Raw genomic sequence first — 17267 nt, forward strand, 5'->3', positions numbered from 1 at the left:
GTGGTAGAGAAACATCTAAACCAAACCCTCTCCATTAACTTCGGCTGACCTTTGACCTATCAACTGTACCTCAACCGCTAACATCAGCTGATCCACCCCCCCACCACCACCCCGCTGTGATATTCTCATGAGATAGGAAACACTTTTATCAAGGAAACTGTGGGGAAACCCCTTACTGATACGATCGTAATGTGGATCGGCACGACATGCTTCCGACGGCTCCGTCTCTGGTCCACCGTTTGAAACGGCGGAAAAGTCGGTGGATTACTGCCACCCGCGGCTCACCGATGGCGCACGAGTGTCGAGATCGATGCCCGTCGAGCAGAATTTTGAAAGGCGTCGGAGCAACTAGTGCATTCTGTGCGACGGCAGGTTATACTTTTTTGGCTCGGCCCCATCCAAAACATCATCTTATCGCAACAGGCTGTGGAGTATGGGGCCTTATCAGATGGCCTTGTGGCCTAACAATAACACAGACTCTATCATGCCTCAGCAGACTCGTATCTGGCAGCAATGTCACAGAACAACAGCTAGTTGCTGCATGCAGGCATTCGACTCCATTTTTACGCCCCGCTGAGATGCTGCCGACGTGTTATGGACGTTTACTAGACAGAAACGACATGGGCACGAGACGAGGGGGAGAAAACGCCCTGGTTCAGTGCCACATGTCGCGTGAAAGCGGGTCAAGGAGCTGGAGAACAGCGCTCCAGCATCTGCCAGAAGGGCAGATTCAGACTCTCAAACACGAGTGCACGATCTCTCCGACGCGATGCGCATTTTGCCACAGAGTCGACCACACGCCACCTTTTGTTGTGCGAGGTCTCCTTCCCCCTCGTTATAAAGCACAGATTCTTTTTTTTCCAGAGTAAATCAAAGCTGCCAGTTTCCTCAGCTCAAAGGAAAGCCCCGTAGAGGAGAATGAGCTGATAATGTCCCAGTGTGCCCATGGCTTCCTCTCCGATAAATAAATACATAAATAATAACACGTCCGACCACTACAGATTTATTGTTCCTCTCTGGGCTGTGAAGTAGAAGCTACATTGTTTATAATAAATGAGTCCATTAGCAGATTTGGTCCAGGTGGGTGACAGAGGTTGTGTGATTACACCCCCCCCCATCCTTCCATCTCCCCACTTCCAGACCCTAACAGGCACCCATACACCACCCACCCCCAGGCCACAATGCTTCCATTTAAGGCGGTGGTGGGACGAGGAAAAGGGGGCTACGGAGGTTAGTGTTGGTTCGACTAGGCTGAGCCCATGTCACGTTTTCTGTAGTGATAAGGCCAGGAGCAGGAAGCCATGAGAGGGCAGGAAGGAAGAGAGCTCAGGCCTGGAAGGAGAGGGGGAGAGAGAGAGAGAGAGAGAGAGAGAGAGAGAGAGAGAGCGAGTATGTGTGAGAGAGAGAGGAGAAAGAGGTGGAAAAGCGAGGGAGAAATAGAAACGTAGAGTGGAGCAGAAATGTTGTAAGATCAACACCGGGGGGTCAAACAGCAGCTAACAAGATATACGCCATTATGACTATAGTAGTGTGTTTGTTGAGTCATGTTAAAAGCTCAATAGAGGTAGTAACGCAAGCTGTCTGTGCAGCACCATGTCACATGCGGGCACGTGTGTGTTTGTGTGTGTGTGTGGGTTGGGGTGGGGGGTGGGGGTGGGGGGGTAGCATATTGAGTGAACAGCCACACCGGACTGAGTTCTGTGCTGGGAAACCCAGGGGGAACCTGGGATCAGAGGGGAAGTGAGCGTTATGACTAAATTTGGTCTGAAAGCCCACACATACACCTGTTTCCCACAAGCAAGTGAGCCACACAATGACCACAATATCAAGCAGTAGGCCTCTTTGTCTTTTAGTGGGCAGACCAGATCCTAGCAGTAGTAAAACGGGGGTGGGATGTCTCGCTCCACTTTCCGTAAACTGGAGGAGTTACTGCTGTAAGTGAACGGAGGTGTAAAAGCAGGTACGCAGGTTTCAGGTGGGTACGAGGTGATGGGGGGGGGGGTACCAGCGAACAAAACGGGCTTGTAAAACCCGTCGCTCTTTAGACTTGCTCAAAGAACAACCCGACAAATAAATGTGACTCTTGTATCGTTTTCATATTCCACAACGCCAACTCTCTGAACCGAAGCGAAGTGTCAGTGTGACGCGGATAAATAAATAAATAACCCCGGCCGGACCAGCGCTTCATTATTTGGTATGACTGAGCTGGCGGTGCTCGCGGCCCTATTAAGGAGACCCAATCTGAGATGTGGGAAGACGACGTGTGTCTTTTGAGAAATCCCAGGTGAGGATGTCACAAGCTCAGTCCCACCGCACGCTGGTCTTTCTTTTTTAATCAACCTGTTCATCTAAAAAGGATTTCTCTATTTTGAGATTTTAATCCAATGTGTGTGTTAATCTCTGAGACTCAGGGATTGGAGGAGGGGACCGACGGGACAGCAAAGCCACTCAACTTCGGCCCCCTCTCACAATTACACACACACACAACACACACACACACACACACACACTGCACATGCACACGTGCACACACACACACACACACGCACACACACACAGGCATCAAGGCGACCAATAAATCAAGGCCATCATAATTCCTCTCTGAAAATTAATTTTGCGAGGCTCTAGGCTTTTGGTCATGTAGGTCAAATAGTCACCGCTGGTTCGGTCGCTTTTCGGGCATTTTTCAGTCAGATTAGATGATGCAGGGAAAGTGCTGCGGTAAGCAGAGGCAGGTTTGTGGCGATTTAAACAGATCAAGTGTCTTTAAACTGCGAGGCTTTACATTCAGTCAACAGTAACGATAGTAAATAACCCACTGTGCACTTGGGTCACAACTGTTGTGTCTACAGTGCAACAGCAGCTGGCCGATTAAGAAGCCGTATTGATCTGCATCTGAAATGCAAATCCATTAAGACGGACTGACATCATACAACGATGTTCGTTTTATGCTTATCTACGCGCGCGCGCGCGCGCGCGCGCGCGTGTGTCATATCAAGTGAACTGATTTATTTCATTTGCACTCAATAGATGGTTAATGGACTGATGTGCTCTGGCAGGCGCTCCAACAGAGTGGGCCCTCTGCTGGAAGCAACAGGTAATGCAGCCAGGGCAATCCACAGTGTCGACGTTAGTCTCTATGGCTCCTATATATTAAACCTTATACTGCAATCAGCTAGTATTTCTATTGGTCAGGTCAGGTGCTATAAGAGTTCAAAACAGAGTATTTTTTCAAGTGGTGGGGCAACAGTTTTATGCCACTTTATGACACAACATACTTCTCCGTGTTTGAAGGGCTGCACAGTTGCAAAGCAAACAATGCAACGTTACTATTATTAATCATAACTATTGTGAATATAACCCACATCAGAAAAGATATTGAAGGGGCACCCCGGTGGCTCACCTGGTAGAGCACATACCACATTAGGCTGAGTCCTTACCGCATCGGCCTGGGTTTGAAGCCGGCCCGGGTCCTTTGCTGCAGGCCTTTCCCGTCTCTCTTGACTATCACTATCTAATAAAGGTGGAAAATGCAAAAAAAAAAAAAAAGGTATTGAAAACAAGCAACAACACTGTGTATAGCGGCCTTCACCGCTACATACAATACAACGTGTGTTTCTCTACCGAGCGACAACAGGTTGAATGTGCAACTTCAGGTTCTTTTCGGTGTTTTACTTTTGTCTTCGCTACTAAACACAAGTATTTTTTTTCTCTATTTGTACCAGCTCAAAAGGCGCCGAAAACCCACGCCGGGACACCTCTGAGCAAGAATGGAGCAGATAAAGTCTAGCCTCTAGTTGCCCTCTGAAGGGCCTCCATCAGAGGTCTATTACAGTAAAACTGCTATCAGCCATGGGGGTCTCCCTGGCTGCCACTAAGCAGTAAATAAATATGAGCCTATTGTATTCTTGTAGCCCAACTGTCCTTGCTCTCCCATGCTGAGTAAACGCACACATACAATGGGAGGCCGGACTGCCTTGTCATTCCTGATCTCTCTGGATTGCTCCTCTACCTCCCCCACCCTGGGAAAGTGGCAGTGGAGGAAAGACGAGGCAACAAAAAAAAAAAGGAGGGAGGGGGGCGTTGCTTTTATTCATCATGTGGCAGGACGTAGTTCGATCCTATCTGAGTATGCTTCTCACACATCCAGTCCCGCCGTGTCCAGGTTGTCCTTGCAGAGCGCCAAAGGCCAGAGTCGGAGTCAGTTGTGTCGGCCACGTACCTTCTCTCAAGAGGCCTTTGACTTGGTACGCTATTCTCAGCTACACGTAAGGGCGGGGATGTGTAATTAACCGAACTAAGCAAAAACTCAACGCAATGATTATAAGAAATAAAGATATCGTTAAAGATAAAGATGTGATAAAAAAAAAAAAATAATAAAAAAAAACAAGGACATGGCATGAGTACCCAACCAAGTCTGAGCAATATCCAAGGTGAGTCATAACACGGCCGTCCAGCATGTCGGCCCCGGTGAGCCGAGCTCAGGGTGTAGCATGAAGCCTTCCTCGCCCGCCGTGAGTAGATGCGTTAACATGTTGTACAGCGGGCAGCCGAGGAGTCTGTTGTTTGTGGGAGCGTGTTCTCACTGAGGATAAAAGAGAAAAACTGAAAGTTGTGCGAGTCTCAGGGCCACCTCAGGGTGGTGGAGCTTCCTCTGCTGTTCCTCCACAGGAAGACTGCTGACACGGCTGCACAGACTCAGGGAGTTCCTTGCGTGGAAAAAAAAAATTAGAAAAAAAAAAAACGAGTCCTTGTGCGAGGAGAGGTGTTGGGACAAACCCTGGCGGACGAGCGTTACTCAGAGCAGTCCCCCCCCCCCCCCTCCGTCTCTGGGGTACGGGCCCCGGCCTGCCGATGCCAAGCGCAGGCGGGCCCTGCCATCCTGTAATCACCGATGACATATATGAAGTAGTTTTCCAGATAGGCCTTCCTGCCCTTCCAGCTGCGTGTCGGGCAAACAGCACAGGAAGAATAACACAAGTTGCAGCTCGGGGATTTTGGCCTTTACAAACACGGCACAAATACTTATAGAAAAAAGAAAAAAAAAAAAGGAAAAAAGAAAAAGTTAAAAGGCCCACTGCTCTATTCCAGGGGGGCCTTAGAGGGAAGTGAGGCCACGTCCTGAGAGAAGGCCCAACCTTCCTCAACAGCCCTACGGACTCAATAACACCCTGCCAATCACACCCTGTTTACCCTGACTCACCGACGCTGCGCCACCTGCAAACGCCGCCCTGCAGCCCATTGTGCAGGCCATGCCACACGCCGTTACACGCTCCCTTAGACTTACAGGCGAAACGCCGAAAAACATTCAGCGTTTCACCCACTGCGGCCACCGTGCCGGAGCCCCCTTTCTCTTTTTTTTTTTTTACCTCCGCTTAGCACACAATGCGGCGCCGCCGAAGCGCCACCAACTCGCTGCTAACGGTCGGACGCCTCGGCGAGGGTCACGGCAAGCCGTAATGCTGGGGCTTACCCAGCCACGGCAATCACTGCAGGTGCTAAAGACCTCACCTCAACACAAACGTGCAGGTGGCCACCACTGAGAAGGAGGTGTGTGTGTGTGTGTGTGTGTGTGTGTGTGTGTGTGTGTGTGTGTGTGTGTGTGTGTGTGTGTGTATGAAGGAAGGAAGAGTGTGAGGGGTTGGTATCTCAAATACAGTGACCCTGGTATTGTCATTGTATGGAAATGTGCCATTCCTTTTTCTCTCTCTCTCTGCACACACACACACACACACACACACACACACACACACACACACACACACACACACACACACACACACACACACACACACACACACACACACACACACACCTGCTGCAAGGATACCATGGTAGCTGGCTGACCCTGTGCCTTAAACAGAGATTTTCCTTTTTCCCTGTGGGATTCATACAATTTCAAAAGGCAAAACCCCATAACCATAACCATAACACACACACACACACACACACACACACACACACACACACACACACACACACACACACACACGCCGCTATGAAATGAAAACCTTTATTTCCCACAAGTCATTAGTATCTTTTTTAGCCTTGATCAATAAATGCCTTTCCAGCTATTTTCAATGACTCACAAGTGAAACACCAGTAACTAAAAGGTGAATGAGTGAAAAATCAGTCGCGGTTTGAGCGTAACTCCAAACCCAGCTGGGACGTTTGAAAACACGACACTGTAACTCACTTATCACCTACCCAGCCACTATCTCCTCTAGACTGCAATATTGGCATAAATAATCTACCTTATCATTAATAATTACATCGTAATCTATTTTATTTCAGTAGAGGCAGGTAGTGCGGCCATTCTAGTAGTGGAAAAAAGCAAAACAAAAACAATAAAAACCCAGAATGATAAAGCAGAACATCTTAGGTGTGTCTCTGTCTGGTACGAGAATAACAGAATTAATCCTTTCCGTTCTGTGTTTACACTGGAAATCTGGAAACGCCATTAAACCCAGTATCCTAAAAACACGTACGCTCACTCTGGACTCCTACACACACACACACGGACACACACACAGACACAGACAGACACACACACACACGCACAGACTCATATACATACTCCACGACTGAGTCATAAAGCAGTAAGGGAAGTGGCATGACGTTATTTCCAGACAAAATAATTCAGCGGCAACGGTGTCGCACAAACATCCACGATGCTCTCTTGTGATGATAACACTCCAATCAGATCACACACGTGTACAGCTATCAACTGCCGTCATTTTGATTTAGCATTTTTTCTTAATAGAAATTTGATGAAATTCATCAAGAACACTGCACACACACACACACACACACACACACACACACACACACACACACACACACACACACACACACACACACACACACACACACTTTTTGAGTCCTAACAGTGTGTTTGTTAATCATCCTCAGAGTGTGTGTTGACAGGCGGCGGTGTCAGTATTGTATCTGCCCAGGAGGCCACACTGACACACCCAGGTGCTCCTGTCTGTTGGGTCCGTCTGTCAGACCCGGTTACAGTAATCCTCTGTGTGTCTTGTCTAGTTACTGCCTGGCTCTTATCAAGAAACACATCTCGCTTTATGATAACCACCTACGCCATCTCTCTTTCCCTTCATGAATGTTGACTGAGTGCCCCCCCTCCCCCACCCCTCTCTCCTTTTCCCTTAAGGAAACCTGGTGCGTAAAATGATATGATGCGTCCAGGAATGCGGCTGTAAAACTACCGATTCACGGAAAATGGCAACGCAGCGGCTGAAAATGTCTTACTTCGAGCCTACGCCGGTGTCTGTGAGTCCTATCTGAAGTAACGCAGGCCGCTGAGCACACAGAGCTGAGAGACACACAGGTGAAAAGCCTTGAAACGCTGGGGCCAGGATGGCTGTGATGAGGTTATAGTAACCTGATAGGGCCATTTAGAGCTTGATTAGAGCTGGTGCAGACTGACACACTGACACAATGAAGTGCTGCTATCGCATTACTTTCCTATCAGGCACAGACCTTTCAGCCCCCCCCCCACACACACACACACTCAAAAATCATTGTCCTACAAGTCCTGCATAGCCCATTTACAAGTGAGACTTCAGTTAGCCCCCTTTGAGTGTTTCCTATAGGCATCACTATTTGTTTCATATTCTTTAATTGCAGCAGGGAATCAACGAAGCCCTCGCCCTGCTCCATTATTATAAGAGCACGTTTTAGCAGGATAAGAAGCTGTCAAGCGTCTCACTTCGCACCGTTTCCTGTTTGAATTTCCTCCTCAGTCCCAGGCAGAGGAGACATCCCTGCACGATAATACTCCTGTGAGCATTATCTGCAAGGAGCAGCCCCGAATTTACCCAAAATGCACCCCGGGCAGGAAATCATTGACGACCTTCGTGTTTTAGTTAAGAGGAGTAGACCTGATTATGACACAAGAAATCTCAGGAATGCACCCAGGTAAGTGAAACCGTCTATTTCTAGTTTGATATAACCCCCCCCCCCCCCAGCTATTTTGCACATCAATATTTGACATACTGGACTGACATATTTACAAATTCAGTCTCTAACAAGGAAGCTATTTTATTTTGGACTAATTTTCTATCTGGACGACGATATGGTTGACATGTCTGGATTCCACAGATTTTTCACACCTGATTGACAAGCACAGGGAGGTTTCCAGTAGATTTACAATAAAGTCTCACCACGACGTGCACAGAAACAACACTGAACCGCTGAGGTGTCACCTGCACAACTCGCACATTCACTGTAATATGCATTATTACAAGTTTACTTTTCATTCATATCAAATGATGAGCGATCGCAGAGGCAACACGTGTTTTTGATGACGTCACACTTTCCCCCATTTATGATATGGATAAATCACAGGACATCTTGATTCATGGTATGGATAAATCACTGGATTTCTTGATTCATGGTATGGGTAAATCACTGGATTTCTTGATTCATGCGAAAGTTATAAATAGTGTGCAAAACACGTGGACTCTGAAGGCGTGGCATGTCGACAACATGTTGGCCCTGCTAATGCTAAACGGACAATAGCCCTTGAATGGACGTGGCCCACATTTCGTAAACGAAAGAAACTTTACACTGCCTTTATAAAGCCACTTCCGTTTGTGCCAAAGGGAGTTTTTGCTCGGTGTTTAACTCACGTCGATGTCGACCGCTTTTGCTGACCTCCATCCATCCTGTCATCACTATAGAGCTAAGCTCTGCATCGCCATGTCAGTGCGCGTTCTTCATTTTCACATTCTGATCTAAAACGCGAATCACCTGATAGAAACCGACGAAACTCTTGAATTTACAAAGACATACGCCCACAAAGGGTTTCACCGGAGTGACACAGACGTACCACTCTTGTCTCGCAGCCAACCCAAATCGGGCGGATCGTATTTTCATCCTCAACACTGATATCCGGCGGTTTTTCCACCAGGAAATTCCTGCTTCTGAATATTGAACGTTGCTGAGAGGCCGATGTGCGAGAGAAATGGAGTTTAGCACAGACAGGGGGGAAAAAACAAGAAGACGGATGAGTCAAAACCTCAACAGAAGGCGTGATTAAGCCGCATCTCTCCTACTCGGCCTCTGCATGCCTTGCAGTAAGTATCCTCATAGGACTAACGCGTGACGTCAGACTTCTTCCGCGTATTCAGGTGGTTTGGGACCGGAAGGTCTCGTCATTTGCATTCCTCATCAGCCCTTCAACTCTCTCCTTCTGGCCGTGTCATCCCTTTCTCAGCCAACCCAGCCCTTGTTTATCTCCTCCTACAAAGGATAAAAAAAACCGTTTGTTTGTTTTATTTTTTTTGTGTCATTATTCATCAAGACAGCCGGTGAAAAGGTCTTCGTTGCGTCTCACATGTATGAAGGGAGAACAACAAGAACGAGAAGAAGAATGGGAAGGCGAAGAAGAAAAAGGAGACGAAGAAGAAGAAGAAGAAGAAGAAGAAAACGAAGAAGAAGAAAAAGACGCAGAAAACCTTTATTGTCGTTGTATAGAATACAGCGAAATTAAGAGCACCAGTCCTGATATTTACGTTAAAGACACAGGGAAACAAAACAAAAACAACCACAATATCCAAACAATCACTGCCAACAGCAGAGGCTCTAAAATAATGACTAAGATAAATAAATACAGTGTGATTTTGTATACTTATTGCGCTAGAATGAATGTAATGATTGCACTAGTGTGAATGTAATTATTGCATTACGTAGAATGAATGGGAATATTGCACTGGTATGAATGGTTTGCCCTAGAGAGACAGTCAACATATTGCACATGAGGGGTTTGCTTCGCTCTCTGTGGCCTACACAGCCGCAGCAACATCCAGTTTTGGCATGACTATATCTATGAGCTCGGTCTCCACAGCTCAGACACAGAAGCATTCAGGGCAGGAAAGTACAAACACACTCATAAATGGGTAAACATTTGGCAGCCAGAGTCAAAATTGAGTTTGGCGATGTGTCGATACTTGACATATTTTTAGAGCCTTTGTGAAATGTTTTAAAATGAAACAGGAAGTTGGGAAGTTTGTGCCCCTGCGTGGCGCCCACCCTTTTTCCCCCCACTCTCAGCCAAGACAGACACGGGGTCCAGATAAAACAGTGTGTCAACAGCTTGGCCCCTGCCAAGAGGAGGTCAATAGCAACAACAGTGACTGACACATAGCACTTTTTAAATTTGTTTATAACCCTTCAATCATAACGTATTCAAAAGAAAAGGATTTTGGATTTAGCCTATATCAAGGCGTTTGAGCCTGATATATAATTCATGTCTGTTAATAAGGACACAGAGGCTTTATTTTTTACTTTAGTTACATTTATTTATTGATATACACAATAAGATTGACACACACACATTTTACTATTCAAGAACACAAGTTGTCTAACAAAAATCACACAATGCACAGCAAAAGGAATAATTTTCCCACAGTCACTGCTACACTCGAGCTGAACTGGCCACATGACAAATTGAAAATAATTTAAATAAATACACCATGTTCATACTATACACACACCAAGAGGGATTATTTCACGATAGTGATCGACCCTCCTTGAAACTACCCTGCTGACGGTAACCGCTGGGATCCACGGAGTCAGGCCTGCGTGGACCAGGGCCCAGGTACTGTTCAAATTCACTGCGATCTAGATCATGGAGCGTGTCCAGCAGGACCTGGTCCAGGTAGAAGTCCGGGGAAGGCCCGGTGGGACACAACTGCCCGCGAAACACCCTGAACTCCCCCTGCTCCCCGTGGAAACCTGTGACGGTGGAGCTGCAGGGGTCAAACTGCATCTGCCCCTGCTGGCCGCCAAAATACATCTGGGGCTCTGCATGGTACGCTGGTAGGCTTGAGTACATCAGAGGCTTATTTGAATAAGTGTCTGCCATGTCTGAAAAAGCAGGCATGTTTGCATAGGAACAATGCATGGGTATAAAGTGAGATGGAGAGTTGGGGAAAGTAGCTGCATTAGAGCGAACCTGTTGCTGGTGCTGCAGTACATAGCTGAGGTCATAGGGCACGGCGAAGGCCTTGCTGCAGAGGGAAGAGAGAGGGGCAGGGGCTTCTGCACACTGCGGCCTGGGAGCCTTCTTCAGCTGCTTTCTCCTGCGAGGCCTGTACTTGTAGTTTGGATAGTCGATGGTGTGTTGCACTCTCAGGCGCTCAGCCTCTTGCATGTACGGACGCTTGTCGGCCAGAGACATAGCCTTCCACGTCTTCCCTGCTAGTACAGAAGCACTCATCAGTCACCTGCATTCTCACTAATTAGACTACAAAATGCACTCGCTGCAGAGCATTGCATGAAACACACTGTGCAGCAAAGGGAAAATTTAGGCTAAGTCAATGGCTGTCATGCGCTCTAATTAATTAATTAATCCACTGCTCCTAGCTACACAGCCAGGATGGGTTAAATGCAGAGTGTAAGTTCCCTCTATGGGGATCATAAAGTATCTCCAAAAAAAAGTTACAAAAATTTAGCTAAAAACATATTCATAGTTGTTTGTGTGTGTGGGTGAGAAAGTGGGTAAACATTTATCTTGCCTAGGATTTTGCTCAGGTCGGTGTTCTCCAGGTCCGGGTTGAGCTGCGCCAGTCGCCGGCGCTCCTCTTTGGTCCAGATGATGAAGGCGTTCAACGGCCTCCTGACTCTCTGCTGGGCCGACTGTTTCACCTCGGGACTGGAGCAGCTGGACTCGGAGTTGACGGACAGCGGACTGGACGGACCAGTACTCGGGGACCGGACTTGGGTCACCTGCTCGCCGTCGGCTGCGCCCAAGTCTCCGCCCTCGTGTGCCGCCGCCGCCGCCGCCTCGTTCGCGGGGACGCGGTCGAGACGCATCGTTACGCAGCGCTGCCGTTTCTCCGCTCCGGAGGCCTGCAGCATCCTCTTGCTGACGGGAACACGCGTGGCTTCTATATCTGCCCCCTCCACCAATGGGAGGCCAGTAGGAGTGGATTTGGATTCGAGGTGTGAATTCCAGGTGTTCTCTCAAGTCGATGATAGGACTATCTGGATGTCCCCAATCGGCTGTAAACGCGGGGCTACTGAGAACCGAAAAATGATCCTGGGCCAATAACGGTCGTTGTTATTGTTATTAATACGCTTATACATAACAACGTCACGTCTTGGTTTCATGATGGCGCACAACCACGATCACTTTCAAGAAATTGATCGGGATTCTTAAAACTGTGATTTCACACGTCTTTGGATTTGCGTTGCGTTGTTTTTTGGCATTTCGTAACCTTTGTCAGCTATAGCCGAAACGTGTTTTTTTGGAAGAATATATTTTGGGGTTGTCCCCCCCCCCCCGAGGTCTCCCCCCCCCCCTTTGATTCACGTACTGAACCGCTATGACGCTCCTCTGCGACGGACTAGTTTACATGAGACGGGATTTCATCAGCGGGTTGTAAAAGATGGTGCGTCGATAGATGGACATATGGGTTTCTTGGACGCAAGCTTGAGTGATTACAAACGGCTTTTCTGCGAGTCACCTGTCCCCTTGTTGTCAATGCTTATCGGCCGCCACTGTCTTATATCAAAGTGCATTTTACAGACCTGCAACAAACATGATCAAGGCGTGTTGATGGCACGATTACCGCACACAAATATTTGGCCAACGAGGAGATAAGCTTGTCTGACATTTCGACAAAAGCTACACCCACGCTACAGGAAATACGTACGGAGAAACTGCATAATAAAGGAGACAAATGAGCCATCCTCAGGCTATTTGGAAAAAAAAACTTTTTTTAACCCCCTAACAGGATTTTAAAGGAATGAGAAGTGTGACGAAGTTATACTTTTCAAGCTAGGCTATACGTCTCCAACTCACACCGAACAAGCACACGCTAATGGCGTCGCCTCCCCTTGCGTTTCAACAGGTGTCTCCCCTTTCTTTTGACACCGATGGCAGGCATCAAACAACCAATAGATGTCGCTCTGTTAGAAACAAAAAAGACATTGAATGTGGGTTGAATACACGGAATGGCTAATAATAGCCTAGCATAGCACCTGCCCTCTTTTGTCACCGGCCCTCGACTGTTAACGCGTGTTAAGTATTAAAGGGCTCCGTTTAGGCTGCCTGAGCCACGCGCGCGCGCACACATACGCACGCGCACGCGCGCCTTGTAGTATTGCGACAGACAAACGAGGGTGTTTCTGGTCCTGCCAAAAAGAGAGGGTAAAACCAGATTAGGGATAACGGAACTTGACACCTTAATCAAATGGCCGGTTCAGTCCTGTGGCATGGGGACAATTCAATGACAGGGTGATTAGGGTACTGTGCTACTCATCTCCTCTTCAGAGCTCGAGATTAGACTAAACGAAACTTTGAGCTCGTACGGGCCGAATCGATTGCCAATCAGCACGATTTAAATGCGCATGTAAATCTAGGTCTCTCTCTCTCTCTCTCTCTCTCTCTCTCTCTCTCTCTCTCTCTCTCTCTCTCTCTCTCTTTCTCCCCCCCCCCCCCCCCGTTGTGCGTGCGTGCGCGCATGCGTGTTTGGGAATTCCATCAAACAGTTTACGAAAATCTTCATAAATTAGTACAAAATAATCCCCGAGGACGAAATGACATGGCTACCACGGCTAAAATGAGCCTGCCTTCGCTTTCTTTTCCGTTTCCCCGCAAGTTGTCACGCTGGGGCCCAAAATGTGCTCCGACATGTCGGCACATCTGGATTTCCCCGCTGTGCCGGTTGACAGTCGGAGTTATGACGGTTCGAGCCCTGCACGCGCACTCCGCTGGTTGTTGTTGTTGTTGTTGTTGTTGTTGGGGGGGGGGGTCGGTCCGTTTTTCACAGTCTTTTGTTAGACTTAGGACTCCAATTCACATCCGCGGTGTCAAACGGATCAAACGCGTCGTGGAGGGGGGAAAAACAGTACTAATGGATTTAATCAATTGGTTTGAACGACTCAGCGTGAATACAATAACGTTAGTTTCGGCAGACCTCTGCAAATGAGGTCGGCGTGGGACAAAGTCGACTCTACCGCCATTCTATTGCCACTACCATTAAATAATGTTTGCGAGGGAATCAAACATCCTCTTCACTTCAGAGTGATTATTTTCTCGAATGACTGACTAATCTCTGAATAGATGACAGTATAGCATTGTCTCATGGCCAAACAAGGACAGAGGTATTCTTGAATGAGCACTATTCTCTTTGAATGGGGACTGTTTCATTGTATTGGACAGAGGGCATAAATGGGACACTCCTCTCCACACTCACTTTGTATCAGGGGCGGCCAAGGTGGCACAGGTAAAGGTGTGCACCGAGGAGCTGAACGGAACTGTTGCCAAAGACGTCTCCTATGGATAACTTTACTGGATATTCACAAGCCTTGGATCCCTGGACATGGCTCATTTTCTATTAGACATTTTTTTTACATTTGGAGCCACTCCACTGGTGTGGCATTTCCATGGTTGAGATGGCATCTCCTTGTTATGGATCACCTGGGACTGATAGCAGAAAGCGGAGGTGCACGGTGAAAGCCGCGTGCATGCCAACGGTGAGCTCATTTTCTGGGACCTGTCTTGTTGCACGTCCGGGCAGTGTAACCTGTGCGGTTACAAGTCGGCGTTACGCTTTACAGCACCTTCTCGTGGAGTTTATCATATTTCCACCTGCGCTGTTGGGGTTTACATACTTGGAGATGTGCGGAGTGGCATATCAGCTTGTGCTGAGCCAAAGACATTTTGGAGAGCCAGGAAGAGGAAACTGGGAATAGGCCCGTGTCTTGACCTTTGTGGTTACGAGGCACTGTATTCCGGTCCGGGCTTCAGCCACCGTAGCGCTGTTTACCTTCCTTACAGTGGCTCGTGAATAGCTGCATTGTTTCATGGTTCAAAGTGCGAAGGGGACATATACCTGCTGTCTCAGGTGACTGCATTTTCACAGCAAGGACTGTATCCTGCATTGTATTGCACTGAGCTGTATTGTAGTGGCACAGCAGGCTGGCATCAAGATATGCACTGTCATGACCCAGACACCACTCTATGCAGTGGCCTGCCACCCCCCTCTCCTAACACCTTCTCCATTCCATCCTAACACACACACACACACACACACACACACACACACACACACACACACACACACACACACGCACACACTATTTTTCCAAGATTACACTTGGTCTAATCAGGTGTTTAAGCACTCTCAACACACAACCGTAGACCCTGGCCCCAAGTGCTAACCTCCACACGCCACGGTAAACAGTGCCCTGCCCAGCCCTATGCGAGGACAGCTGAGAGGATTACATGCCCCCTGGAGAAGACAAGCTTAATGTAGCCTCATTAGCAGAACACAATGATGGCCCACCTCCCGGCATAGATAACAACACAGACTCAGCCGGACTTCAAACGCACGCTTACAACGCACCGCCATAGACTCCAAGGCCAGGCCGCATACAGAGAGAGGCACCGCGGTGAGTGCTGGAGGGGGCGTTAACTGCAAAAATAGCCAGTTTGCTCCGATGTCAAGGATATGAATTTGAAATGTGTGTATTGTAATTGTGTTTTTTTTTTCTCTCACTCTTTTTTAATCACTATTTGGTTGAAATATGAATATCAATGCACGGCAAAAAGTTACACACCGTGCAGGAGTATCGCTCGTAAATAAAAGAAGCCCACCCGTCACTTCTTCACACCAGCTATTTTACTCACTTGTTGGTACATCCCGCGTCTTGGTGCAACATCTTTGTGCATCATGCAGAAGTGCTCAGCTCTGGGGCACTCTGGTGAGGTAAAACCTCTTCCCTGCAGGGGAAAAGACACAAAAAAAAAATCCCGGTTCTATTCGTTGTAAATGAGAGACTGTATTCTCGACACTAGTCCCTGATAAGGCTCTTATCTACAGAACTGAATACGTTTCTTTCATTGTGCAGACATGTGAGCTTTGGCTGTTGATGGGCTTACAGCCCCAGCAGGCCCGCCATGGCATCGTTTGGAGTGTCAAGTTGTCTAGTGGTCTGAAGGCCTGTACCCCATCCATACCCCTCCCCACCACCACCACCTCCACCCCACCACCACCTTCTGTTAGCTGTCAGCTCCTCTGTAGGAATCCCTGCTCCTCCCTCTGCAGCAGAAGCACTGCATCTGTCTGCATGACCCTGACCCCAGACCAACACAACACGTCTCTTTGGCCGACAGTGGGGGGGAGTGAGATCTTCCTTTAGCTGTAATTAACCCTAATTATTAACTAGAACTGGAACGAGGGCCCGTGAGACACCGTGATAGCTACGTCTGTCTTAAAACGACTCACTCAGAGACGGCAGATAACCGCCACAATCTGACCCGATCTGGTCATCTCCACCAGCGGCGGTGTTTGGATGTTTAATTAGATAGTGTGAACTGGTTACACTCGGGCGCCGGATTATGTGGAGGGCAAACCATGACGAGAGCTAACGAATCTCTCGAGCCCAAAGTGCAAGACTGTTTCCTCAAATGAAACCGATAAAACAGAACACTCTGTCCCGCGCATCCATCACTTTTAATACCAGACAGTTTGTTGTTTCATTCTTCCACATGAAATATGCTCCGCTGCAAGCCTGCCGAGGGGTTTTCTGCACTCAAGTCTGGAGATGTGAAATGTCCCCACTCCAAACTCGTAGCTCGCTTTTATGCTCATCTGAGACCTGATACAAATTCAAAAGGATCTGCTGCTTTGAAGATAAGCATTGCAGCACTGCCATAAACAATGATTGTGCTGTTTCTTTCCTGTGTCGTGATTTATTTAAAGTATTATGCTGTAAGGATTTGGGCTGGTTTTCCTGGCAGGCCTGGCTGTGTATGTATCCACTACTTGTGCAGTTTATTATTGGCTACTTGAGGTTTAGAAAAACACTCTTGGGAACAACAGATCCTCGCCTGCAGAAAACTCATCAAAGCCACCAGTTATAACCTTGCACCGGCTTTATATATATATATATTTTTTAAAAAGGCATTATACTTGCAAATGATCCGATGTCAACCTGACCATTCTGAATATTTTTCTATTCGTGAATACAAAAAAATATTTGCATTCACTCAGTGGTGTTCAATGTTACTGTTAAATGTCTTGGCATTTATATTTATTCCCTAAATTGCCTCATGATTAAGAGCGAACTACCAGAAACCCACATAGTAATCACAGCTGTGCAAAGAAACACAATGCTGGTTCTCTTGCACACACACAAACATATGCTTCCTTAGATAAAGTGTTTTTATACCAGCAAAAATTCTATGGCAGCCGCCCTTAAGACAATATCTGTGTAAAAATGCAGTTATTTAT

At 47.5% G+C, this 17267-nt stretch overlaps 1 protein-coding gene across 1 annotated transcript; it reads right to left on the minus strand.

The window, feature by feature from the left end:
• Positions 1-10531: 10531 nt before the first annotated feature.
• On the minus strand, positions 10532-11838 carry sox32 (SRY-box transcription factor 32). Its single transcript, XM_056299222.1, has 2 exons — positions 11541-11838; positions 10532-11220 (listed from the first exon to the last, which is right to left on the minus strand). Exons 1-2 carry the CDS (start codon positions 11836-11838, stop codon positions 10532-10534), a joined length of 987 nt encoding a protein of 328 aa, XP_056155197.1.
• Positions 11839-17267: the final 5429 nt, after the last annotated feature.

This window comes from Lampris incognitus, chromosome 19 (assembly GCF_029633865.1).
Source record: "Lampris incognitus isolate fLamInc1 chromosome 19, fLamInc1.hap2, whole genome shotgun sequence".
NCBI classification, from domain to species: Eukaryota; Metazoa; Chordata; class Actinopteri; order Lampriformes; family Lampridae; genus Lampris; species Lampris incognitus.

Bases quoted from the DNA above. Each gene is read 5' to 3' on its own strand.
- sox32 (XM_056299222.1), bottom strand. From the start codon at position 11,838: ATGCGTCTCGACCGCGTCCCCGCGAACGAGGCGGCGGCGGCGGCGGCA. The intron at 11,221-11,540 runs GCAAGATAAATG...CTGTACTAGCAG, and splicing joins CGACCTGAGCAAAATCCTAG to GGAAGACGTGGAAGGCTATG.